The 25,889-nt window shown below is 39.3% G+C and overlaps 1 protein-coding gene across 10 annotated transcripts in view; it reads left to right on the top strand.

Annotated features, from left to right (window-relative positions):
• The first annotated feature begins 115 nt into the window (after positions 1 to 115).
• Slco1c1 (solute carrier organic anion transporter family member 1C1) overlaps positions 116 to 25,889 on the top strand; it is a 42,219-nt gene continuing 16,445 nt past the window's right edge. Inside the window, exons 1-12 of one of the 10 annotated variants that reach the window (XM_028872240.2) lie at positions 119 to 633; positions 731 to 856; positions 1,067 to 1,121; positions 2,597 to 2,674; positions 4,271 to 4,423; positions 5,453 to 5,594; positions 11,257 to 11,389; positions 13,599 to 13,732; positions 15,184 to 15,330; positions 17,200 to 17,298; positions 18,657 to 18,902; positions 20,053 to 20,217. In XM_028872240.2, the coding sequence (XP_028728073.1) occupies positions 4,295 to 4,423; positions 5,453 to 5,594; positions 11,257 to 11,389; positions 13,599 to 13,732; positions 15,184 to 15,330; positions 17,200 to 17,298; positions 18,657 to 18,902; positions 20,053 to 20,217 (1,195 nt within the window). In that variant the 5' untranslated portion in view covers positions 119 to 633; positions 731 to 856; positions 1,067 to 1,121; positions 2,597 to 2,674; positions 4,271 to 4,294. Of the gene's footprint in view, positions 634 to 730; positions 857 to 1,066; positions 1,122 to 2,538; positions 2,675 to 4,270; positions 4,424 to 5,452; positions 5,595 to 11,256; positions 11,390 to 13,598; positions 13,733 to 15,183; positions 15,331 to 17,199; positions 17,299 to 18,656; positions 18,903 to 20,052; positions 20,218 to 25,889 lie in introns of all 10 variants that reach the window. The other 9 variants (XM_028872237.2, XM_028872241.2, XM_028872234.2 and 6 more) reach the window with 9 other exon arrangements.

Here is a 25,889-nt window from a genome sequence, read left to right as displayed (position 1 = left end):
AAGAATATATTTTTAAATAATAGCAAACAAACAAATGCAGCACACCAAGACTGGCCCATTGATATCCCTAAGGAATGGCTGGCTGAAGAACTGCTTGGAAGAAGGGGGGTGGTCTTTGTTACAAACTTCCTTCCCCTGTCCTGGCTCCTGTTTCCTTACCCCTCCTAACCCCCGTGGAGTTGTGTTTTCTGGGATCAGCAAGTAAAAATCACAGTGGTCTTTTCTTTTTTCCTCTTTCTCCTATAAACAAAGCTTTATCACGTGTGGCCTTAAACTTTCTGCAATTTGCAAAGAAATGGCTCAAAGTCTCCAGCGCTCTCCGCACCCTGGGAGCTGAGGCGCAGGGCAGTGCCCTTGCCAGGGTGCCCAATTCCCTCCAGACTGCCAGAAAAAAAGAGGCCAACTGGAAAGGCGAAAGAGAAAGATTGCCCGGGTGAGACCAGACCCTTGGTCTTTTCTTTTCTCTAATCTGTTCTGTCTGTGCCCACCAGCTCTCTTGACTTGCCAGAACTACTCAGAACTGCTGTGGAGTGTTGCCTCAGTTTCTTCTTTCAGGCTGTGCCCTGTGATTCAGGCTTTTACTGAACTGTCTGAGAACTGGCCAGCTTTGACAGCTTTGATCTCTACCTCCAGGTAAGAATGGGTTCTTATTTATTTATTTATTTATTTATTTATTCATTCATTTACTAGTGTTTTTTAATTGTGTGAGCATTATGCTTTGCTCTCCTAGGATAGAAGTTGATAATTTGACATTGATTTCTGCAAGACTTTGATTTCCATGACACTTCAGTAAAAGGCAGTGGGCTCTCCTGTTAGCTGGGTCAAATAGGAAAGTCTCTCTGGTTGGAGAAGCCAGGTAAATTCAGATCTGCTTTCGAATTTGGGCTTTGCTGCTTATTAGTTGGGTAGCCTCTGACAGAAACCTTAACTGCTCTTAGCCAAATCATTTTGTAAGTAGATATGATGATTTTGAAGTTGGGGGGGGGCGGTTATTTTAAAGATTACACTCTGAATAGAAGTAGTGCTTATGAAATGTGAATCTGATAGTAAAATCATTTGTTGTTAGGGGTGGGAGATCAGTATTCTACGAAAGGCACATTGCTCCTCACCAAAGTCCACAGGTTAGTTTTTAAGCCCTTGAAGAGTCAGAGTACCTGGCTGGGGCAGAGCTGTTGAGAGGGAGGGCTGGGTGTGGCTACTGTCTGACCTTCTCTGTGACAGCCCATGCAGGGTGGCTGCACAAAGCTGGTCCAGAGCATAGGGCCCATGTATATATGTGTGACTAACTTTACTGACCTTGGCCATCTATACTCATTTAAAGGCTAGATTCTCAAACCAACCCATGTGAACAGAGAATTCAACTTTTTAAAAAACTACCAGCTTGGCTTGTTTGCTTTAGAATCTGGAGTATGTATGCCCTAACCTAGAATATTGAATGAAACTTTGCCATCTGCCTTTTTATTTTTATTTTTTTTTTGAAAAATCTACTCAAGTGGACCAAGGATATATCAGATGCATGTCCCTCTAAACTGTGCTCTAGTCCTACTATACAAATGCAGTGGAAGAGAAGGGGTCTTGACTGCAGAAGTCTTTCCATTCATGTCATCACACTTTTCTCCTCATCCTTTCAAAGCACTGAGAAGCTCACACAAGTTGAAAACTGCTTAGAACATACTGCAGTCATGCTGATTTGCATATTAGCCATTAAGATGCAGTTTTGCTTCAGCAATACTAGGTAGTGTCAATTGTTTAAGAGTGTTACTTTGTCTGATCACAATATTGACCCAGATCAGGGTGTCTGCTCTTTGTCCTTACCACCCGATCACAGTAAGAATGATTGTGTCAACACACCCAGATACAAGAAGATAGCATACTCAAACATCTCAGATTTTAAAAATATTATTTCCAGTATGTTTTACTGTTTGGCATGAGCAGCTGATAATCAAACCATTTGCTCTTTGAAAGAAAGATTTAGTTCAAGTGATGAGTTGCATAATCTAGTTAACAGCTTCAAAATCGTGTCTGATGGGAGGAAGTATGTTGATAGCCCCTAAAAAAATTCAAATTTTAATTGTATAGTTTCTGGAAAGAATCACATTTTGAGTTGTAAATTTACTATTATTCCTTTTGTGTTTAAAAATCTTTCTGGATATATGTTTTTATGTAATGATATTTTTAGGTTTCTAATGTCATAATATTTTTATGTAGAATGCATGTTTATTATGGAAAAACTAGAAAATATGCATAGACTTAATTAACATTAAAAACTTCTCTGCAATGCCATTCACCAGAAATAATGCATTTTCACTGAAGTTGCTGAAACTTTATTTCACTGCGTGTAAATTCATTTCTTATCATTCTGTTTGTCGCACTGTTTTAAAAATACATTCTTCTCTGTTCAATTTCTGTATTTACTTCTTCACTTTAACCTCCCAGTGGCTTCTAAGACCTTGTTGTGAGACATCCCCATAATGCACTGGCCATTTAGATCATTTGGCTATTTGGATATTTTTCATCCTAAACATTGACTGTTTCTAGATGTTCTCCATCAGGTACTGGGTAGACTCGTTGACATGAAACCTACTCAACATTGCAGGAGCCTGTGTTTCTCAAGTAGAGTTTGATTGTTCTTGCACAGCATTGTTTTGGATATCCAATCTCAGTAATTTAGTAGGTAGGTAAAGTTGGCACCCCAATCTGCTAACGGTGTTTCTTAAGAGTTCTGATTTTGTTTCTGTTACTGTTGTTTTATTGTTGTTTTTTTTTTAATCAGGAATGGATGTTGAATGTTATCAACTACTATTATTACCCAATTTCTGATTTTTTAGAATAATCCCAATTAAAGTATTGAGCAATTGATTTGGTTTTGGTAACATTTGGGGGAGTTTATCATCTATAGGTTTGTTCTGAAGTTTGTCTTTTTATGGTGTCCTCATGAAACTTCATAAAACAGGTCCCTTCAGTTGTATCAAATAAATAGCATCAGTGAATTCATGTCATTCTCTGCTTACTTCCCTTAGAGGTTATCTCTTGATAAAGCATCCTGTCATTTACTTTATGTCTTACAGTATTAAAAAAAAAAGGCCCTGCCCCTCTCTTTTAAACCTCGTACGTTTCCCATAAAATAAAGAGTAAAGACATCTACTCCATTTTTAAATTGTTAGGGTTGTCTGCTGTTACTTTTGTGCTTCAAAATGAGTCATGCCAACATCATTCCTTGATTTTCTTTTCAAAAATGAAATGCTATCTGTGATGCCAAATGATGGAACTTTAATAAACCAAGAAGAAGAACTGGCTAACAAGGTCAAGATTGTATATACATAAGCAGAACAATCCTAAATTCTGCCGCATGCATGAAGTTTTACCCCAAATATTTCTGCAGTCAGTGTAATGAGGGTTAGAAAACCTCTATTTGTGTACAAGTGGGCATCTTGTAACCAGCAAGGATAGCCATGCTGTTTTAATTTTTGAATCCTGTGGCATGCATTAGATTATCAGACAAACTCTGGCTCATGTAGAAAGCTAACGAAGTGTAGCACAGGATGTGTAAATATTAATGTTAACAGGGAGAAATAGGGTCAGATTGTGCAAAACTGTTATGAGTTTGGTCAGGAGGAAGAGAGAGGGGAGGGTGGGAATTAAGCATGGGGAGGGTTTCCCTTCCTCTAAGGCAAACTAAAGCCTGTCCTTTCATCTAAATTCAGTCTAGGCACTAGAACTTTATCGTTCACATTCCTTCCTCATTAGCCAAGTGGTACACAAATTGGACCTCTTCCTTGTTGCCTCGTTTTAATCCTTACTTGGGTGCCACGGGAATGCTAAGGTGCTTCAGGGGTCTGGGATGGTGACAGCTTCTGCTATTCATTGAGTCTTGGAAGCCTTAATTCTAATGAATCAATATTCAAGAGGTTGGATTCCTCTTCCTCTTCCTGCTCGCGCCCAGTTTAATCTGGCGAGACCACAAAGTCAGAAAATTTCTGCCTCGTTATTTATTCCAAAGGCAACATGGAAATTTATTCTTTGCTATAATGAGGCTCAAAGTGAAGAGACTGAAAAGGAATGCTGGCTGTAGGCTTTCAATGGCAGGATTCGTTAATCAAATATCCTGTCTGATTTTAATTGAAAAATGTTGCCAACTTACTGTGGTAAGAGGGGATAGCGACCCTTTAAATTATACTTATAGAACTGTAGACTACTGTGAAATGGAAACGTTTCAAATTATGTAGATCAGAATTAAATTGTTGTTTCCTTTTAAAATCAACTTTGACAGGCTGGGATAAGGAACGTTTTCATAATGGACACCTCATCCAAGAAAAACGCCCATTTGTTCCACAAAAATCCAGCGCGTCCTGTCAGAAGTCAGTCCCTTAAAGTGGGGAATCCGTCCCCAGAGGAAGCACGGCCGTGCTGTGGCGAACTCAAGGTAGAAGGCTTGGTGCAGTTTATATGCTGACTCCCTTCCAGATAAAATTCAGCTAGGAGAGGAAATCGCTTTCTTTTTGAAAATAGGCTCTTAACTGCAAATTATTAAGCCCACTCGCCAAGCAGTGGAATCATTTTTGCAGGCTAGATGGATTTCGTGGACTCATTTGAAGGTCTTGTATGAACAGGGGAGATGAAGAAACAGACATTTGTTAAAGTACTGCCCTGCACCATGTATTGTACTAAACACACCCACACTGTTTTCCTTCTGAGAAAGAAAACTTTGGCCTTTCTTGTTACACAGAAAGGGACAGGTATCTGCATGATGCAAGTCTCCCTTCTTCACAGCAAATGCTATTAATAAAACAAAATAATATTGTATTCTAATAAATATGAAACTGAATTCACATGCATACTACTTTACACATATGATTAAAACACATCTATTAAAATATAACCAGATACTGAAGAAACACTGAAAATTTAAGAATAAAGTTAACAAGTACATATCTAAAGGACTTGGTCTCAAAAAAACCAAACAAACAAAAAAGTAGACTGAACATTTTAGTGTAGGATGTTTCCTGCTAATGCAGGACTTTGATTTCAAAATGTATAATAGGCAAGGTTGGATTTGTGAGAAGATGGCACATGTATGGGTTATGATTTTCACTTCTTTTATTTCCTTACTCATCTATGGCTTTTTCCATACCACTCATTGATAGTCTCAAATCTAGACTCTCTTTAATGTCTTTATTGGAGGGGTACGGGAGAGATGGAATCCTGCATGCAATTTACATGAAAATCAGCATGTATTTCAATTGCCAAGTAATTTAGAGGGGTTGTTTTGGGGGGAGGGGAGGAACGCTGCATGGTCTTGAGACTAATTAGAGCTGCAACAGTACTTGAATCAAACTGTCAATGGTAACACACTTGGTGTTCAACATTGCTCTTCCTCTGAATTTTGTTTCCTTAGTAACTTCTGAGCTATGCCAAGCTAGTCAGACCACGTGTGCCCTTTCCTGTTTTCCAGGTGTTCTTGGGTGCCCTGTCTTTTGTTTACTTTGCCAAAGCATTGGCAGAAGGCTATCTGAAGAGCACCATCACTCAGATAGAGAGAAGGTTTGATATCTCTTCCTCTCTGGTGGGAATAATTGATGGTAGTTTTGAAATCGGTAGGTATTACATAAGCCAGACTTTCTCTTTAAGTCCCAGGTCTTTCTCTGAAACCTGCTCAATGTCATCCTTCATTGTCTGCTGAGATCCAACCTGTAAAATTCTATTTGGACAAATCTGCCAGGACCTTATGCTACGTAAAGGAAACTCATTCTTTCACAGAGTAGGCAACTGATAACAATTTCCCTGCCGCCAGTATTTCTGACTGGACATCTTAGATGAATCAGTTACATATCTCAGAGGAGACTTTTCTTAGAGGAAGATGGGGTGCTGATTGGTGTTTGGGGTTGTGGTATGTGGGAAGCACCTCTTAGAGAAGTGAGAATGTGGGAACATGCAAAGGAATTCTTCCAAAATGTAGCCCAAATATTTAAGAAGTAGATACTTATGTATTTTTCTATACAGTAGCTGTGAAAGAGAGAAAGGGGACTTTATGCTATCAGCAGGAACACAAGAGCAGAGCAGACTGTAAAAACTTACAATTAGGTAGCCTCCGTTTGGCAATTGCTTAGACTCCCTCTTCAAAGAGTGACTTCAATGACTGATTTGAAAATTGGAAAGAGTGTGGTTCCAGTTAGTCTGCTCCCTGGATTAACAGAAATGTCAAGTATTTAGTGCCTTTTCAAAGTAAATAAAATAATCCCCTTAGTGGTCACTGATGCCATTTGGGACAAATAAAATTGCAGGGAAGTCTCTTAACTGCTTTAGTGTCAACTTTACCTCGAATGAGAGGACTATTTAAATCTTCATTTTTTAAAAAAAAATTTGCTATTTTGATTTCATTTGTGACTTGGGATGTCACAGAGAAAGTGGGACCAATGAACATATAAACTTTTCCTTTCTGGCTTTTGCAATAAACACAGCCCTCACTTCAAAAGGGATAAGAGATAGTTTATTTTGGAGATGATGCATGACCATAACCCAGGGACACAGACTTAGGCTACTCCAAATAGTATCCTAATGTCGTAACTGTTTCATGAAGGTTTTGTTTTAAGAACAAAGAAAGCCATAAATCAAGATGCTTCCAAACATGCTGGTAGAAACAACAGGTAGGTGGTTATAGCAGAGTAGGGGAAACTCCTGCTATTGGGCTAAGAGCCTGCTTGATGACGATATTAGCTTTTGGACAGGTTAGAGATCTGTTCATACAGTCAAGGGTATTTACCTACCTAGTAGTCAGGAAGATGTCAGGTCATACACAAAGCTAGGTTACAAGTTACTATGTAGGAGATTAAGAAGACCTAAGATAATTTGACTCTTAACCCATACAATTCCAACCACTAGTGTTCTAAGCAGGCTATCAGCCTTTATAGGAAGAGAATGCCCACTAATTTGTTCACAAAGATCCTGAATCAGTGCCAATCACACCTTAATGGACATAGTGGTATCTGAGGAGTGTTAAAGTACAGGTACTGATTCTGCAGGGAGGGAACCCAAGCTTCTATTTGTTTTTGTTTTAGATTATGTTTAGTCAGTTATTTAGTTATTAATTTAGTTTGTGTGTTTGCATGTGCATACATATATGTTCCATGGTGCACATGGGAGGTCAAAGGATACTTTGAGAGTCATTTTTCTCTTTCCACCATGTTGGCTCTCTGGATTGAACTCAAGTCATCAACTTGGTGACAAGTGCCTTTGCCTGCTGAAACATCTCACAGCAAGTCTGTGTTTCTTGTTGTCAGAAGCCATCATTGCTGTTAGTTAACGACCTCGCATATATCAAGATTCTAAAATGCCTAATCATACCAGTTCCTTATATCACAGTGTATTTGCTTTTGTCAGGTGATAGTCTGCATCATGGAAAAAAGGGAGTATTGATAGGAAGCCAGTACCTGCTGAGAGAGGCAGAATTACAGATGGAGGGAGATGTGCCAGTGAAAATGAAATATCAGCAAGTTTAATTTTCCTCGCTCTTGGTTCTATGTAGAAACACCTTAGTGCTAGAGATGCTTAGAAATGGTGTGAACTCTGTTGGATTACCTCAATATATAAGGTGGAAATGGGTCCAAAATGATACCCAGTGCCAGCAGCCAGTCTCTACACACATGCAACACATGTGCACTTTCCTCCCACACACATACGTTCCCACACATGTGTGAATACACACACCCCCACATACATACAACAAAAATTATATGTAATAATCTATACATGCAACAACTTGGTTGAAATTGTTTCAATTTCAATTGATTGTCCATAGAAACTCTAGCTTATTCTGAATAGATAATCACATGACTGAAATAGAAGACACTATCATATTTATTTATTTATTTTTGATTCCTAAGTATGCCAGTGATTCTTGCCTATTCTTACTCAACTAGCCTTGAGACTATGTTGAATTGAAGTGGTGATAATTAATACCATTTTCTTGTTTCTGACTTACTACAGTTCTTTTAAAACATCACTATTCAACAATGCACCTGTTGCATGGTTTTTATTTTAATTAATGTATTAATTTGTTTTGTATGGTTTTTAGTAAGCTTACTTTAAAATTTTATTACTCAGCACATTTCTCTTTCTTCTTTCTGTCTTTCACTGTTTTGATTTTCTGCAACATGGTATCTCATCCTGTGACCCTGGCTGGCTTGTAACTCACTGTGTAGGCCAGTCTGACCTCAAATAACATAAATCTGTTGGCTACAGCCTCCTGAGTGCTGGGATTGAAGTGTGCACCACCATGCTAGGCTCAGTTTTTCTTATACTTCATTTACTGGCTGCATTGAGGGATTCACTACATGTCTTCTATTCTGCAAGAAATGGTTCTTCTACCTGTTATATAGTGGCTTAATTAACGGATTTCTTCTTAGCTCCTATTCTTATTCCTGTAACGAGTCTAAGCAGGCTTCACTCACTGTTCTGTTTGCTAATAGGATATTGACCTTCCAATTCACAACTACACTTGGGCTCCAGTTGCCAATGCTCACACTTTCCTTGTTCAGTCTTTGTTTCTAGTACATAAGATAACTTTAGTTGCTTGCTTGCTTTTCTAAGATTTGAAAATTTGAATGTGTGTACATAAAAAGAAAAAAACCGAGGGGTAAATTTGGTAAAGCATTTATTAAACTTCCTGGAACCTCTTATCTATTTATCAATTAGCCACGTGAAGTATGGAAGAATTTTTATATCCAATTCAGTGTGTGTGTGTGTGTGTGTGTGTGTGTGTGTGTGTGTGTATGCACATAAATATGTGATATCTGTGCAAACATGTACATACATGTACACAGATACTCTGCCTGTGCAAGCATATGTCGAAGCCAGAGGTAGACATCCAACATATTCCTTTATTACTGTTCACTTTGTCTTTTGAGACAGAATCTCTCACTGAACCTGGTGCTCAGCATTGTAGTTGTTTCTGGCTGGCTAGAAAGCCTTTGGAATTTCCCAGTCATCACACCTTTTCCTCTGAGCCCAGTACCAGATTACTGGTGCCAGCTTCATGCCAACTTTTATGTTGGTGTTGGGGATCTGAACACAGCCAGCAGGTTATTCCCTGACCCTCTTCCCAGATGTTCCCATTCATTTTTATTTTAGATTTTAAATTATCATATATTTCTCATGTATCTTTCCTGGGAACTTTGAAAGGTTGCTATTATAGCACATACAGGAAACTTAAACTCCTGGAGATGGAACAGGTAGTGAAATGGCATTATTTATTAATGTGACAAAGAAACACCTTTGAAACCCAGTCCCTTATTTTGAGAGTTTGGTGGAGGGTACATAGAGCTATAAAAGGACTATTATAAAATGTAAGTCAGATTCACAAACAGAAAGGCATAACCAGTATAGTGTCTTACACTACTTAAGTGTCAAATGGGTATTCTCATTCTTTTTTTTTTTTTTTAAGCAAATTCTGAAGAGCTGAATTCTTCCAAGAGTCAAGCACATAGACCTCATTTCCAAGCTACTTTTCCCACGACCTTATTATTATCCTTCGGGCTATAAAATTCACCACTCATTTTCCAATTGACTAACTCTGGCAGTATGTCTGAACAGTAGTAAACCAGATGATTGCTTGCAGATGGGAAATATGCTCCTGCTGTAACATGGAAACACCAAGGACAGCAAAAAGTCAGGCCACCCATTGGCCGCCACAGCCAGCCGATGGGGGAGGGTTTGCTTCTTTATCTAGACAGGAGTTCCTGCAAACGAGACTTCCCAAATGATTATAGCTAAAATGTGAAAGGTCCTTAAAATATACACCCCTAGCACAGGTTTCTCATGGTGTATTGCTGGTGTGCTCCACACCACTGTAGTTGAGCTTACTTTGCAAGTACAGGTTCCTTGACTGGACCCTGGTCCATAGCAGCAGAAATTGGATATGACAAGATGTTTACATTATTAACAGCTTTGTATCTCCTTTTGTATCATCTCCTAGGAATTCTTTTATATAACAGAACCTGAGAAATATTCCCATAAAACATGTTGAATCATAAAGCTCAGGAGCTAGCTCATTCAGTAAAGTGTCATGTAAACATGAAGACCTGAGTTTGATGTCTGCATCCATATTAAACAAGAATAAAAATCCAAGCATGGTATTGAACCCGTTTTTGTTATTGCAGAATGAATGGGTAGAGACAGGTTACAACTTGCTGGATCACAGCCTAGCCTAAATCAGAAAGCCACAGGCCTATGAGAGGAGGCTTCATCTTATGAAACAAGGCAGACAGCCTCTGAGGGCCGACACTCAAGGTTGACCTCTAATCTCTATATGCACACCAACACACACACACACACACACACACACACACACACACACACACACACACAAGAATGTGTACACATAAATGCATACATATAAAAGTAACATGACATTTCATTAGAGCTGTTTTAGAATTATGTAATTCTTACTTTAAAATCAACATAATTTATTCAGTTTTTAAAATGCCTGCCTTGTGAAATAAAGTATCATTTTATAAATGTGAGTTTAATATTTTATTTCAGTTAAAGTGGAGTATAGTGTTTTTGTAATACCTTTCTTCAGGGAATATCAGCTTTAGAGATAATACAAAAAATATATTTCAAAAGCAATTGGAAAACTAATAGAAACTTTAATCCGAAGCATAAGTGAATGGAGAAAACTAATAAAATTTGCTGCAAAATCACTAAGAAAAATTAAAAATATCAACTAGAGGAAGCCTTGTATAATTTAGATTTATTTTTAATTTTTATTTGTGTGTGTGTGTGTGTGTGTGTAGTGTGTCTAGGTGTGTGCGTTTGAATGCAGGTGCCCTTGGAGTTCTGATAAGGGGTCTAATCCCCTGCAGCTGGACTTACAGGCAGCAATGAGCCACCCAGTGTGGGTGTTGAGAACCAACTTGGTCCTCTGTAAGAGCAGTGCACTCTCTTCCCTCCAGCCCTCTGTCTGTAATTTAATTTACTGATAAAATGCTTTTAAAAGAACAAATGACTCGGTTGGGTCAAACAAAGTGCTAGGGGGATGGTAAGTGGAATATTTTGACAAAAAAGATCGGGTGAGTGATGAGTCATGAATCTGAAGGTAATTTCCGCAGCCATTTTAGCTCACAGGACAAAGCAGCATGACAGGAAGGCTGGGCATGTTGTCTCCTTAGAGTGAAGCTTCGATAAATTTGTGTGCATCATTTGTTTGCTTCTGCTGTTGACTATTTCCTAGACCATGACTGCTTCTTCTTGCCCCCAAAGGGAATCTCCTGGTCATCACATTTGTTAGCTACTTTGGTGCTAAGCTTCACAGACCAAAAATAATAGGAGCAGGATGCCTAGTCATGGGAATGGGAACAATGCTCATCGCAGTGCCCCAGTTCTTCATGGAGAAGTAAGTCTAAAGCATCCATCTTTTTCTAATCTTTTCCTGCAGTTGCAGATCTCCTCCTCCTTTTTTTTTAAATGATAATTTTGTCTTGTTTTCATAAGGTAGATGTCTTCCTAGGTGGCTCTGGCTAGACAGATACTTAATTTACTAAACAGCCCAAGATGACATTGAATTCACAGCCTTCCTGCCTCAGCCTCCAGAGTTCTGGGATTGTGGGTGTTTGTTTAAATATGCATATGTGGATGTTCTGCCTGCCCGTATATTTGTACAAGATGTGCATGCAGTGCCATGGAGGCCCGAAGAGGACATTGGATGCCTTTGAACTGGACTTGCAGTTGGTTGTGAACTGCCACATGGGTGCTGGGAATTGAACCCGGGTCCTCTGCAAGAGCAGCTGGTACTCTTCACCGTGAGCCACGTCTTCAGCCCCATCACTGGATATTCTTTACAGCTTTTCACAACACTGTTCATTGCTTATGGGCTTTTTGTAAATGTGCATTGTTTTATATAAACAAACTTTTTATTCTGTATTCTCCAAATAAATAACATTGGTTTTACATAGATGCTAATTATGAAGGGCCACTCTGGCTGGCTGAGTTTAACATTCTTTCTCTAACCGCCACTAACTCATCTATCATGTATTGATATAGTATAGATACATGCTGATCATTATCTTAGACACTGTGGATAAGGGAATGGAAAGAAGTCCCTGAGCTCACGGGTCTTGGGAGGAAGAGAAAACAATACACAAATACAGAGTGCAGTGCTACATCAGATAGGGATGTTAGCCATAGAGAACGGGGCTGGAAAAGATGGCCAAGCCTCTAAGAGCACTTGCTGTACAAGCTGCATGTTGCACAAACGCCTGTAATTCCAGCTCAGAGGGACCCAGCACCTTCTTCTGGCCTCCCTGTGAGCATGGGTGCGCACACACACTAGCATACACACATTCACATACTCTCATTCACAGACACACAGACATAGACATACACACACACACACACACACACACACACACACACACACACAGATGACAGAGAACAACAGCCTAGTGAAGACACTTAAGGGAAGAACTGTGAAAAGACAATGGGACTGTCACAGATTGGCTAACCCGTGAGCTCTGGTGACGTGCTCTGCCTCCCCAGTATTGGGGTTGCATATGCCCGCTGATGCACCATCATTTAACAGGATGCTAGGGATCTGAACTCAGACCTCATGCCTGCAGGTCCTTTATTGATGGACCCAGCCATGGGGTGTTTAAAGGTTTATTGTGACTGTGACCACTGCTTTGAAAACTGGTACTGATGAACAAGCTTGGAATGACACAGGAAGTATGCACAGAATTCTACATGCTCTGTAAAGACTGCCTTAGGAAGAATTTGAAAGCTGTTCAGAACTAAAACCCAACTTAAGAGCATTTATGGCTGAGGCTTGGGCTTATCCATATAAAGCACTGTCCTGTACACAAAGGAAGTGGAATCAGCCCCCAGCATGGAAAAAAAGAAAAGCAAAATGTTTTCTGCCATTATTTGGGGCTGATAACACAGGCCTGTACTACCCACTAGTCCTGAGGCTGAAGCAGGAGGATTACATAAGTTCAGGGCCAGTCTGTGTAGGCTATAGTGATTTCATGGCCAGCTCATGGCAACTTAGCAAGGGCATGTATCAACTTAAAAAGTAATTCAGGAAGTGGTGAGGGGTAGAGGGGTGAGGCTGGATTAATTTGTAGTCAGTGTCATTACCTGGAGGGAAAAAGCAGAATTCCTGCTGGGCAAATGGCTCTAGAGCCCTGCTGCATTTTACACATTCTCTAGAACTGGCCTGTGAGTGTTCTGCAAACGTCTCGAGTTGATATGATACTGATTTTTCTCTGACTTGGGAACAGCCTTGGTCTTCAGCAAATGTACGTAGATACCTCTTGTTCTAAGGGAATAGATAATGGCCAGTTGCTATCTTCTGCTAAAATGAGCCCGAAAATGATTCTTGCTTTTCTTTTCTGTCACTGGTTCATGGAGGGCCTGAGAATGGCACAAAGGCAGGCAGCATCTTCTGGCCAGCCATGAGACAAGTTGCTGCTCAGTGCTGGTTTGGCTTGATGAGTCCAATTTGAAGGAAACTGCAAACCCAGCCTGACTCCCTCATGAGTGGCAAAGCAAGCCTCCGTTTTAGCATGATGTTAGCCTGTCAGTGTAAAAATTTTCTTTGTATGCAGGTACAGCTATGAGAAATATGAGAAGTATTCTCCCTCCTCCAACCTGACTCCCAACATCTCTCCATGCCACCTAGAATCCAGCAACCTGTCACCAAGCTCAGTCATGGGGAAGTCACAAAACAAAATACACAATGGTAAGATGGTTTTTAAAAATTGACTTGTGTAAATAAATGGTTTTTAGCTTTTATGTATGCTTTAGTTTATTAGATTTTTCTCTGAAAAGCATTATTACTTGAAATACTAAAGTGTAAAAAAATTTCTACAGTTGTGCTAAGGAGATGGCTCAGTGGGAAAGGGAGGTTGCTTTTTAAACATAAGGACCTAAGTTCAAATCCCCAGCACCTACTCACAAATCTAGGCATGTCTGCACATGCCTATAGACCCACCACTGGGGACACAGGTAGGTGGGTTCCTAAAATTCACTAGCCCCCCAGCTAGAAGAGTAAGCTTCTGGTTCCGTGAGAGATTTTGTCCTGAGGTAACAGGGCAAGAATAATGGGGTACCAATATGCTCTGTCCTTTACTGGCACACAGGGATGGGCAGGCACACCTACTGTTCACATGCCTGCCCTGCAAAGCACTCTCTCACACACAAACGGCTCCTAGAGTATAACGCTGTATGATATGACCCCAGCAAAACACTCCAGTGTTTCAATATTATGGAAAAGAGCACAAATTGTTTGTTGGTGACTAGGAACATCTATCTACCAGTGGTTCCGAGTGAGATGGGTCTTGAAATGAAAATAAAATGAATTTCACAAATAGAAACATCAATCCAAAAGGTCAGATAAGAAATGTAAATTTTTTCCCATGGTTACATTTAATTCCTTCTTCATCCCCTTCACACCTAGGTAAAAATAGCTTCCACCTCCCAGTGTTGATGTGAAGACTCCAGTTATAAATTCCTGAGAACCACTTAGCCCAGCATGTGCCTGGGAGGGGGCGTTTAGATGTGGTAATTACTGGAGGCAGTTAACATCCTTGGTTTTATTAGAGTGCCTGAACTCTGTGAAGCGGTCTTTCATTTATGTGACTGACATAACTGCTCTGCCTCATATGGTCAGATTATGGCGTGACATTTATTAATGTATCCTTAAATAGTCAGCTTTAGATTCAGCTCTAAAAATATTGTCAAAAAATCTTTTACTTTGGTTGGATGATGTGGACTGCTGAAGAATGTAAGATGTATAACTTTTATATGGCTTGTTTCTAGACTTCTAAAATAGTTGATGGCTACCAGATATAACTGTAGGCAATACAGCCCAGAGTTGCATTCATCAGCCACATAAACATTTGAGTTTCAGGTAGAACTTGGACAGCAATGAAAAAATACTTGTGATTGAAAATATACAATTTTCATTAAATGTAGATGTGGATAAGTTTTGTTCATGACCTGTTTTGCCTCAGATAACATGTTGACAGGTATCTCTGTGTAGTATCTCACCCAAAATCTTAATAGATTAGCACTGTGGCAGATTTTGATTCTGCTTTCTAATTAGTTTTAAACCAAGTATAGAAATGTAGAAATAATATTTAACATCAACAGTGAGCTAGCTCTAGTCCTCTTCTTTGCCTTTCTTTCTAGAATGTGAAGGGGATGCCAGCTCATCCATGTGGGTTTATGTCTTCCTGGGAAATCTCCTGCGAGGATTAGGGGAAACTCCCATCCAACCCCTCGGCATCGCCTATCTGGATGACTTTGCCAGTGAGGATAATGCTGCGTTCTACATTGGTAATGCCCCTTTCCATCTATTCCAAATTTAGCATGGAAGGTTTTAGTGCTCAGGCTCCATGCCTTCTTTTTCACTCAGCTATCACATGTCTGAAATACACAAAGGATTTGAACAGTGAAGGCACTTCATTAATCAGTGTCTGTTGCACAAGGAAAAGAACACCAAACTAGAAGAAGATATCTGTGACCTCAACTGCAATGGCATGGGACCTTCTGAAGGCATCTTGGGGACTTCAGAGTTCAGAGACTATTTTTGATGTTCTGTTATTGTTGTTATTGGTTTGGGGTGTGTGTGTGTGTGTGTGTGTGTGTGTGTGTGTGTGTGTGTGTGTGTTCATGTGTGTCTGTTGTTTCTGTAGTTCTAGAAACTGCCTTGCATTATAAAAGCTCTGGTTAACTGAAGGCTATTTTATTTTATTTTATTTTTTCCTATTTGAGATAGAAAGGAATTCTGGAACCTTGAGAGCAGGTATAAATGACTGAAAAGAAATATAAACAGAACATAAGCAAGGCTCAAGGCTACCCCATCTGTAGATCAGCAGCAGTCCCCAGTATATACTACAAAAGAAGGGCAAATGCATTGGAAAATCTTCCCCACAAAATTGTATAGCAGAAGTGAACTCTTAAGGTCAGATACATCCAAGCACTATTTAATGAGTGTCTTACACCTGGAATTCAGCTACAAATTAGAACTGCAGGGATGACTATTTTGTCTTCTGTGTTTCATACATCAGTTTTGATTTCTTGGAATTCTGATCTTTTGAATGTGTAGCCTTTGGAGACAAAGGACAAGACTGAAGGAGAGGCTACACCAAGAATCACTGTGTTTCTGGGCACATACCACAGAAATCCCTGATATCCTGCATATACCAGTACAGACTTAAATTAAGAACAGGCTCTCGCTCTGATGGAAAACTGGAGCATAACTCAGGAGTGAAAGAAAGACTACATGGGGGGGCACTAAGCAACGTTCCCGAAGCTGGCTAGGATTTACCTTCCTCTGGAGGTGCTCAGAGGCTACACAAAGTCTTACACTTGCTTCTATTCTAAAAGAGGCCAATGAATGGCTCTCTATGCCTCCAGTTCATGTAATCTCCCAGGAATATGCGTGTTTTTGTTGAGGGAATGGCGCTTGGGAGACACTTTCCTGAGCAGGACAACCTTTCTGTTTTCTAGAGACACTGTCCTCTGTAACCTGCTCCCATCATCCATCAGGCTACCCCTGACCTGTGGTGAGCTTTCTAGAAAAACTTAACTTGCTCCAAAATCTACCTCCTTTGCTAACTCCTTCCTGAGACAACACTCTCTCCACAGTGCTTCCTCACAAGCTCCGCATGAATGAGCAAGCGCTCTTTATTACTAAGTTGGGAAAAATCCATTTTAATGTCAAGACAGAACTTATGCTTAACTAACCATAAACAATTTTTTGAAAGATTACCAAATTAGTGCAGTTCTGTTTTCTGTTTGTTTTTTTTTTTTTTTTTTATCTCAAGTGGCTGCTAGCTCCTTCCTCCACTTCTCAAGGACTAGGATTCCTAAACTGTGGACAACAACAAATGTCAGAACTAAAGTTTGCTTCATGTTTGGAATTTAAATTTGTCATGGTCTTGTGTTATAAGTAATGGTTTTCTCCCCAAATAGAGAAGGACTTATTTCCCAGTGCATTGAAACAGTAGCCAATGACACTCCCATAGATAAGGTGCTGAGGTATTTAATTTGCAGCTGCCAATGGCATCTCAGTTATATTTCCTGTTTAGCACTTTATTAATTTATCAAGGCAAAGCCAAATGGTAGGTATTCTTATTTTTTTCTCTTATCCCCTTCCCTTCTTAATATGTTTTATTTGGGTTTGGTTGCTTTTTTCTACAGGGTGTGTGCAGACCGTGGCAATTATAGGGCCCATTTTTGGCTTCCTCTTGGGTTCATTATGCGCCAAACTGTATGTTGACATTGGCTTTGTGAATCTAGGTAAGTAGGTTTATTAATTAATTAATTAAATTACACTTCTCTGTGTGTGCATATTCCATCATGTACTTGTGAAGATCAGTGAACAACTTGTGCAAATCGGTTGTCACCTTTGACCAGGTGGGTGCTGGGAAGGAACTCAGATGCCCAGGCTTGGTACACACTAAGCCATCTTGCCAACCTGAATTTATTTTTATTTATTCATTAATTTTAACTACTATAACTTTAATGGGACTAAGAAAAAATACCAAATTTTGTTTTTGTTTTTTAAATTTTTTTAAAAAAATGTATGTGTATAAATATTTGTATGCACATATATGTGTACACTAAATGAGTGCTCACTACTGGAGGAGGACAGAAGAAGCTGTCAGATCCCCTGAAATCAGAGTTACAGACAGTTATGAGCTACCATATGGGTGCTGGTAATACAACCCAATCCTCTACAAAATCAGCAAGTGCTCCTAACCACTGAGCCATCTCTCCAGCCAGAAAATTTTGCTTCTAGTACAATGGCCAGGTGGCATTCTTTCCTAAAACAAAAATAGCCAATGGAATACACATTGATGCTGAAGATGTGGGTGTTAATGGGTACAGAAAGATAAACAGGTAGTGATTAGAACAGGGTGACCTGTGGTCTGTTATGAAGGCAGATTGTCTTCTGCAGCTGCCAGTTCAAATACACCTAGAACAGTTCAGGCTCAAAACTGTGGCTCCTGCTGGCTCTCGCTGGTCTCAGATGTGTCAACATTTGTTTTAGTGATATCAACCAATAAAGAAAACACATAGGAGTGAAAGTCTCTAGTGACCACACTTCCCTCTCTCCTAGTCTTAGCCTCTCTACCCTGCCTTTTCTCCAACTAGGCATTATCTGGGGCACTGGCAGCCATTATTCTTAGAGGACAGTCTTAGACATTCAATAAATTAATCAGATGCAAGTACTTCTGAAGGAGCAGCTGGCTATAGGGTGTTTCACCTGCTGTGCTCCAGGCACAGCCCCAGAGCACACTATAATGATAAAGCCTCTCACAGCCTTTAGTCTCTGACTCTTCAACCCACGATTCAAACAGAGAAACTAAAGTCCTCAAGGAACACCTTTCCTGGAGATCAGGTGTGTGTGTGTGTGTGTGTGTGTGTGTGTGTGTGTGTGTGTGTGTGTGTGTGTGTGTGTGTGTGTGTGTGTGTGTGTGTGTGTTCTGGGGATTCTGAACTTTGGTCCTCATTCTCTGAGCCATCTCCCCGACCCTGTTGGGTAGTTTTTTTATGATGTGGTAGAATTGTTGCTAGAACTTGTTTTCTGCAGTAGCTCATTTCAACACCCTAACCTTGAAAAAGTTGCTACTTAACAAACCTCTGTCTTGCAGACCACATAACCATCACCCCGAAGGATCCCCAGTGGGTTGGGGCCTGGTGGCTTGGTTACCTAATAGCAGGGTTCCTAAGTCTCCTTGCAGCTGTGCCTTTCTGGTGCTTACCCAAGACTCTACCCAGAGCCCAAAGTAGAGAGGACTCTGGATCCTCATCTGAGAAGTCCAAGTTCATCATAGATGACCCTATTAACTACCAAATGGCCCCTGGAGAAGAAATAAAATTCATGGAAATGGCAAGAAGTAAGTCAGATTCTCTTTGATCATGGACTACTACTGTCCATCTTCCTAGTGGGACTTGAGGAAGTGTATGAATAATAGTACTTGGCTCCCCTGTCTGAAAGAAATGTTAAAAAGCCATACAGGAAGCAGAAATGGGGAAAGGAAGTCATTTTTTTCTGATTTTTCCATTTATTCCAGAAGCTTAAATTTTTTTTATTCATTTTACATACCAACCACAGATCCCCCTCTCATCCCTCCTTCTTCCTCCTGCTCCCCACCTCTTTTCCCCTCCCCTACCCCTCATCCACTCCTCCAACGGGGTAAGTTCTCCCATTGGGACAGCTAAGCCTGGTACATTCAGTTGAGGCAGGACCAAGGCCCTCTCTGTTTTATCAGGCAGTGTGATCAGGATCTATGCCTGGTGCATGAGCAGGCTTTGTGGATCCCATTACCTATGGTCTTATTGAAAAAGTTATGCAGGTAGATGAGCAAAAGTCCTGCATATTTTCCTTTTGGGTGGCTCTACCCTCTCACACACCATTGTTCTTCTCCAGTAGCTGCTCAGCAGAAGTCTGAGTAGACAGAAAAGAAGAGGTTATAACTCCATGTCTGAGAGCCTTTTACACGTAAGATCCACTTGTTTGAACAATATATAGAAATGTGTGTCTCAGCAAGGGTGTAAATGCAAGGTAGGCAAAGGCCAGGCATGTTCTCAGGAGTTCTCCTCAGGGAAGATGACGACTGAGAAATTGTCCCCATCTCTTTCTTTTCAAGCAATCCTGTATTTATGTTTAAAGACATTCTTCAACTTGTTGAAATTAATTGCCTGAATCATGGGAGGAAGAGAGTAGGAGAAAGGTCCCTTTAACACCAAGGTACACCCACTAAAGGAGACAGCTATGAACTATGTTGGAAGAAAGAGACTCACATGGAAGTTCCTGATGTCCAGCCTAGGGTTTCTAGATGGAGGATGAGGAGAAATGCTCTGCCCTTGTCACTGACACATCAGCTGGTGTGGTCTGTCCCTGTCTTACTTATTGGTCCTACATAGTGTTCCTGTAGGAGTGTATGTGCCCAGATTCAAACCCAGGCAGACTGCAGTACTGACGATTGCAATGTCTACTACCTGAGACCCTGTCTTTAAGGACTCCATATTGGTTTTGTCTTACAGATTTTCTTCCATCACTGAAGACTCTTCTTAGAAATCCAGTATACATCTTATACCTGTGTGCAAGCACCGTTCAGTTCAATTCTCTATTTGGCATGGTGACATATAAACCAAAGTACATTGAGCAGCAGTATGGGCAGTCATCCTCCAAAGCCAACTTTGTCATTGGTATGCCTGCCTGTCTGTCATGTGTTCCCATAGAAACTATCTTTGATGAACCTTGCACATTCTTAGTAATATTAGATTGCTTTAGTTTTTAACCTAGAGTAATTGGGGTATTTTAGATGAAGTAAAGTAGCAAACTTTTACAACTCTAGCATACACATAGTGGGTGGGTATTATAATTTTGCAACAAGGATTATTTGTGACTGTGATTGGTTGGCTTTGAAAGAATTCCCCATAGTTCTTTAAGAAGTACAAAGAGGTGAGTCTAGCATAGATTTTTTTTTTTTTAGATTATTGCTAATATTGGGCACCTGTGTTTTGGGCATTGTTGATGCCTTACATCATTGGCAATATTGCATGCATGGTATCTGGGATTGCATGCAGCAGGCATTTAGACAGTATAACTGTGCCTTCTATAACAAAGCTGATGTTTGACTCAGAGTCAAGGGATATTTTTGACATCTAGAGAATATGTTGTTTAAAGGGATTGTATATATAGCATATTAATGTAGCCAAGAACAAGAACACCAATCAAGGACCAAAACAAGAACAAGGGATTAAAAGAGAGAAAATAATATTTAAACACAGGGCTATCATCCTGTATAAAATTAGAGACTTAAAACATGATTGGCTCCTTTTCTTCAAGAAAATTTCATTTAAAAAAATCACCATTTTGAGGCATTACATTTATTCTGCTTCTTGGGACATACTCCTTTAAGAAATGAGACTCTAAAATAATTTCTTTCTTCATAGAAATTGTTAAAGGATTTATTTTATTATTGATATTTTGTATGGTATGAATGTGTTATGGGGGTGTGTGAGTATGGGTGGGTAAATGTGTGTGTTGGGTGGTTGTGTTCATTTATGCACATGAGTGCATGTGTCTGTGTAGATCAGAAGAGGCTGTCAAATCTCCTGAAGCTGAAGCTACAGGTGGTTGTGAGCCAACCAATGTGCATTCTGGGAACCAGATTTGGGCTTCTGAGCCATCTCTCCAATCCCTCTTCACAGAAAATTTTAAAAATCACTCCATATATCTACCCCTGAAAAGAGAAGAAAAAAATTTGAGTATATCTTGGAAGGTGTAATTTTCCTATAACAAATTCTAAATATGGGCACTTAGATGTTAAAGTAACTGGCTTGTTTGGTCTATTCTCCAACATTCTAGCAGTTTCAAGATTAGATAACTGAAAATTTTCATTTCCAATATTAATTGATTCAAAAGCTCACTTGTATCATTTACTTGTTGAGCATAAGAAATATTTTAGAAATTTCCCTCAGAACTTCTTCCATATCTATCAGTGTTGTATACTGAGTTTAAGGAGAACAAATACATAAGCAATGGAAATTTGAGATACTCTTTTTCATCTTATATGTAGTTTTTTATGTCAAGATATAATTTAAACTCATTAAGTCTGAAGATGTTTCTTATATAGCTTAACTGAATGGATTATATCTATGTTACATCTGAAGATGTTTCTTATATAGCTTAACTGAATGGATTATGTATATGTTACATCTGAAGATGTTTCTTATATAGCTTAACTGAATGGATTATGTGTGTGTGTGTGTGTGTGTGTGTGTGTGTGTGTTCATGTGTGTGTGTAAAGTAGCCAACATCTAGAGCATCCTATTACCCAAGAAGGTTATTATCAACACATACTTTCCCTAATGGCTAGAATTGTTCTAGACTCAATCATCATAAGCCAGCCTTACCTGTTCTTGAGCCTCATAGAATTTGAACAATTGATGTTTAGATTCATTCATGGTTCTGAATACCCATGTTTGGCTCTTTTTCACTACCATGGACAAGTCTGTGATATCAGTGTAGCATGAATTACTTATATTTAGTCACGTTAGTGCTGATGGTCCTTTTGATAGTTTTATTCTTTTGGCTACTGTAGATCACACAGTCATGATCATTCTATGGGTATATTCATTTTCTTTGATTAGCACATGGTGTGCAAATACTAGATCATAGGCAATCTGTGATAGAGTAGATAATGCTAAGAAACATCATGGCTGAGCACACTTAAACATGCACTGAATATGTGAATGCATGCTAATCATCCCACATTTTTACCAGACCTTGATATTGTCAGCCTTTTTCATTGTGATATCATTTACCCTATGACCATTTATGTTGAGTATATCTGCATAGGCTCATTAGTCACTTCTACTAACTTGTTTGAGTCACTTGCCCATGTTATTTATTTATTTGATTGGCAATCTTTCACTTAGTAAGTTATGGCTACTGTATATTTTTCTTGATACAAATTCCTCATTAAATGTGTGTGTGTTGTAAGTATTTCTCATACACTTTACCTGGCTTTTAAAATTTTTCCCTTTTATTAAACATAGATTATTTTCTCAGACAATATAATCTGAATATATTTTCCCTTCCCTCTACTCCTCGTTCCTTTCTACCTGACTTGATAAGTAAGACCTTTTAATTTTGATAATGGTCATGATCATCATTTTAATTAAGCCCAACTTTTAGTCATTTTCTTTCTTGTGTTATTTTGATTCTGTTTTTAAAACTGTACATTAAGCCCCCAAATCACTGAAATGTTTTCCTAATACTTATAATATTAATATTTAATTGTTTCAGTTTTCACTTATTAGATAAATCCATTTCTAATAAAGTTTTTATATAATATGAAAGACAAGGTTCAATCAGAATAAAGAGATAAAAATGAACAAACAAACCCAAAACCTTTTCCCAGGAATCTGCATGAAGGCCCATGTCTTTGAAGATGTGCCTGTTCCTCATTATTCAGTATCATACAACACTGCATCTGGGCAGTTGATCTCTCCCATACTGGAGTCATGAATGAGATGTTCATAATAGAAAATTGGGCTGGAGAGATGGCTCAGTGGGTAGGCGCTGCAGAAGGTCTGAAACCTGTGGGAGATCCCTGGGATATTTTTAAACAAGTTTTTACTAGATTTTTATGGGAGGCACAGAGGTTCTTGTCCTCACAGATAAGTACTGGAGGAACCAGGAACCTTAAACATACAGGGTTGTCCCTTCAAAGGTAGATATATAACCTATTATCTGCCCCGAAGGCTAGGAGCAGAAGTGGCTAACAACCTGATGACCTTTGCACTATTTGTGTGGCCAAGACCACAACAGATCCTCCTTCAGACTTATCTGGAGCTTGTTTTTCTCAGTTAATCTATAGAACTCATCTTCATGGAAGATGTCACACATATGTTACAAAGAGTTTCAATGTAGTTATGTCTTAAGCTTTGTTGTATACATGAGATTGAGTTAATTATCGTCAGGAAACTTTTCAGCAAATTGTGCTGTGCTTAAATATGCCTAAAGTAAACTACCTGGAGTAGGACTCTTTTAGTTTGAACCAATACCAGCTACTTAGTTGTGTTGAACTGAAGAACTGAACTACCTTATTCCCCCTCCCCCACTGCAGATTGTTACTCTGCTGGCCATGATGTTCTCAGAAGCCCTTGAGACTTTCATGCATGCAGTTTATTTTGATAATAGACACCCTCACTCCTGCCTGAAGCTAGTCCCCATATTCAATATTCAATATATTTACTGGATAGTGAGTGTGTGTGTGTGTGTGTGTGTGTGTGATAGATAGATAGATGATAGATAGATAGATGATAGATAGATAGATAGATAGATAGATAGATAGATAGATAGATGGTGTGTGTGTGTGTGTGTGTGTGTGTGTGTGTGTGTGTTAATATATATCTCACTGAGTACAATTTATGCTGCCCATATAGTTATAGATATGGGACCATCCACTGAAGCATGGTCTACCACAAGTAGCCACATTTTTAAGAAAACTGACAGTCCTTCCCCTAGCACCCATCAATAGTCAATAGCTCCTCATCTTACATCTTCAAACATAAACATAAAAGAGAGAGCGAACTGAAAGTGGAAAGAGGCTTTAAACTCTCAAAGCCTTCTTCCAGTCAAGTACTTCCTTCAGCAAGGCTTCACTTCCTTGTAACTTCTCCAAACAGCTCCACAAACTGGAGACCAAATATTCAAACGTCTGAGTCTATGAGTAAAACTTCTCATTCACATTACCATGAGGACTAACAGAATAGACACAGAATCCCTAGTAAAGCTGCTGACTTCTAAGATGGAGAATAGAAGGTCACACACACACACACACACACACACACACACACACACACACACACACACACTAGAGAGAGAGAGAGACGGAGACAGAGAGACAGCGAAAGAGAGAGAGAGAATTCTGTTTTCACACTTAGACTTTATTTTTAATTAGGAGAAACTGTTAGCATGAATGAATTTGAAGCACAAGTATCCAGATCTGTTACATACTTCCTAGCATGTTCTTCATTTTTAAAGTGTCAATCACACGTCTTTTAGCTGATTGTTGCCCCTTCAAAGTCTCAGGATACTTCCATCTCCTTCACTTGCCACACTCCACAAATCTCACTTTAGCTGGAGAGCAAAGGTAGCATCTCCTCTATTCCATTTTAGTAAGTTCCAGTCATAACCTTGTGAAGATGAGCCCATTTCTAACCTAGACTCTATCCTGGAGCTATGTCCTTAGCCAGGCTGGGCTGGTTTCTAATGTGTCAATTATAATATTAAGACTTACAGCTTATAGTCAAATAAAAAGGATGGATTAAATAACGTTTCATCTATAGATATGTGGTAGATACATTTTTTTTAAAAAAAACAAACAAGGTAATATAAGAGTAAGCCAGAAAGGTTATTTCCTTTAATTCCATGAAGATTAGATAAAAGATTAAGTATATAAATTATAAAATAAAAGAAAGTATAGAGTAGTAATGATATCTTTATTTATTTGTATTTATTTTGTGATGTGTAGGGGTTGAATACAGGCACCTGAACATGCTAGCCAAGCATTCTACCAATGAGCAACATCCCCAATCCCTTTCTTTCATTTATTTATAGCATCTAACTAAAATGCCCAGGTTGGCCTTTGAACTGTCTTCTCTATTCGACTCAGGCCTCATAACCTCCCTGTATCCATCTCCTGCATAGTTGGGATCACATACCTATATCTTAGGCCTGGTCTTTCTTAAATACGAAGGGTATACTCCCCACTCCCATATATTATTTCATCTTTGCCAATCTGGTAGAAATGAATACTTCTGTGTTAGATATTGTGCTAAGAGACACTCATGAATAACATCATTTCATCACCTCAACACCATTTCAGGTTCAACATCCCAAACCAGAAATAAAAAATGCCAACATGATACCACAAGTGGGAAAGTTGACTCCTGACCTTGAGTGATTGAGCGCATTCAGAATAAAAGATATTGTATAAAATTACCTTCAGACTGTGTTATAGTGCTATGTATACGATACATAAAATTAAATTTTCTGGTGAGATATGGATCTCATCTCCAGGACATCTCATTATGTGTGTATACTCTAAAATTGTCAAAAATTCAAAAGTACATTAGTCCCAAGCATTTAGGTAAGGAATACTCAGACTTTAATGGATAGTTGACAGTGGGCAGGTTTAGAGGCATTTAGAAAATTGCCTGCAGTTGTATAGCTGCTAAGTGGCTGAAATGAAGATGCCTAAACCCAGGTACCAAGGTCTCTGAGTACATACTCTCCATCACCTGGTGGGACCACTCCCTCTGCTGGTTTTAAATCACGTTTGCTTGACGACTAGTGAGGTTGC

Source organism: Peromyscus leucopus, chromosome 3 (genome assembly GCF_004664715.2).
Source record: "Peromyscus leucopus breed LL Stock chromosome 3, UCI_PerLeu_2.1, whole genome shotgun sequence".
NCBI lineage: Eukaryota > Metazoa > Chordata > Mammalia > Rodentia > Cricetidae > Peromyscus > Peromyscus leucopus.
The sequence above is the reverse complement of the archived record's forward strand: the minus strand, read 5'-3'. Positions and strand labels throughout refer to the sequence as shown.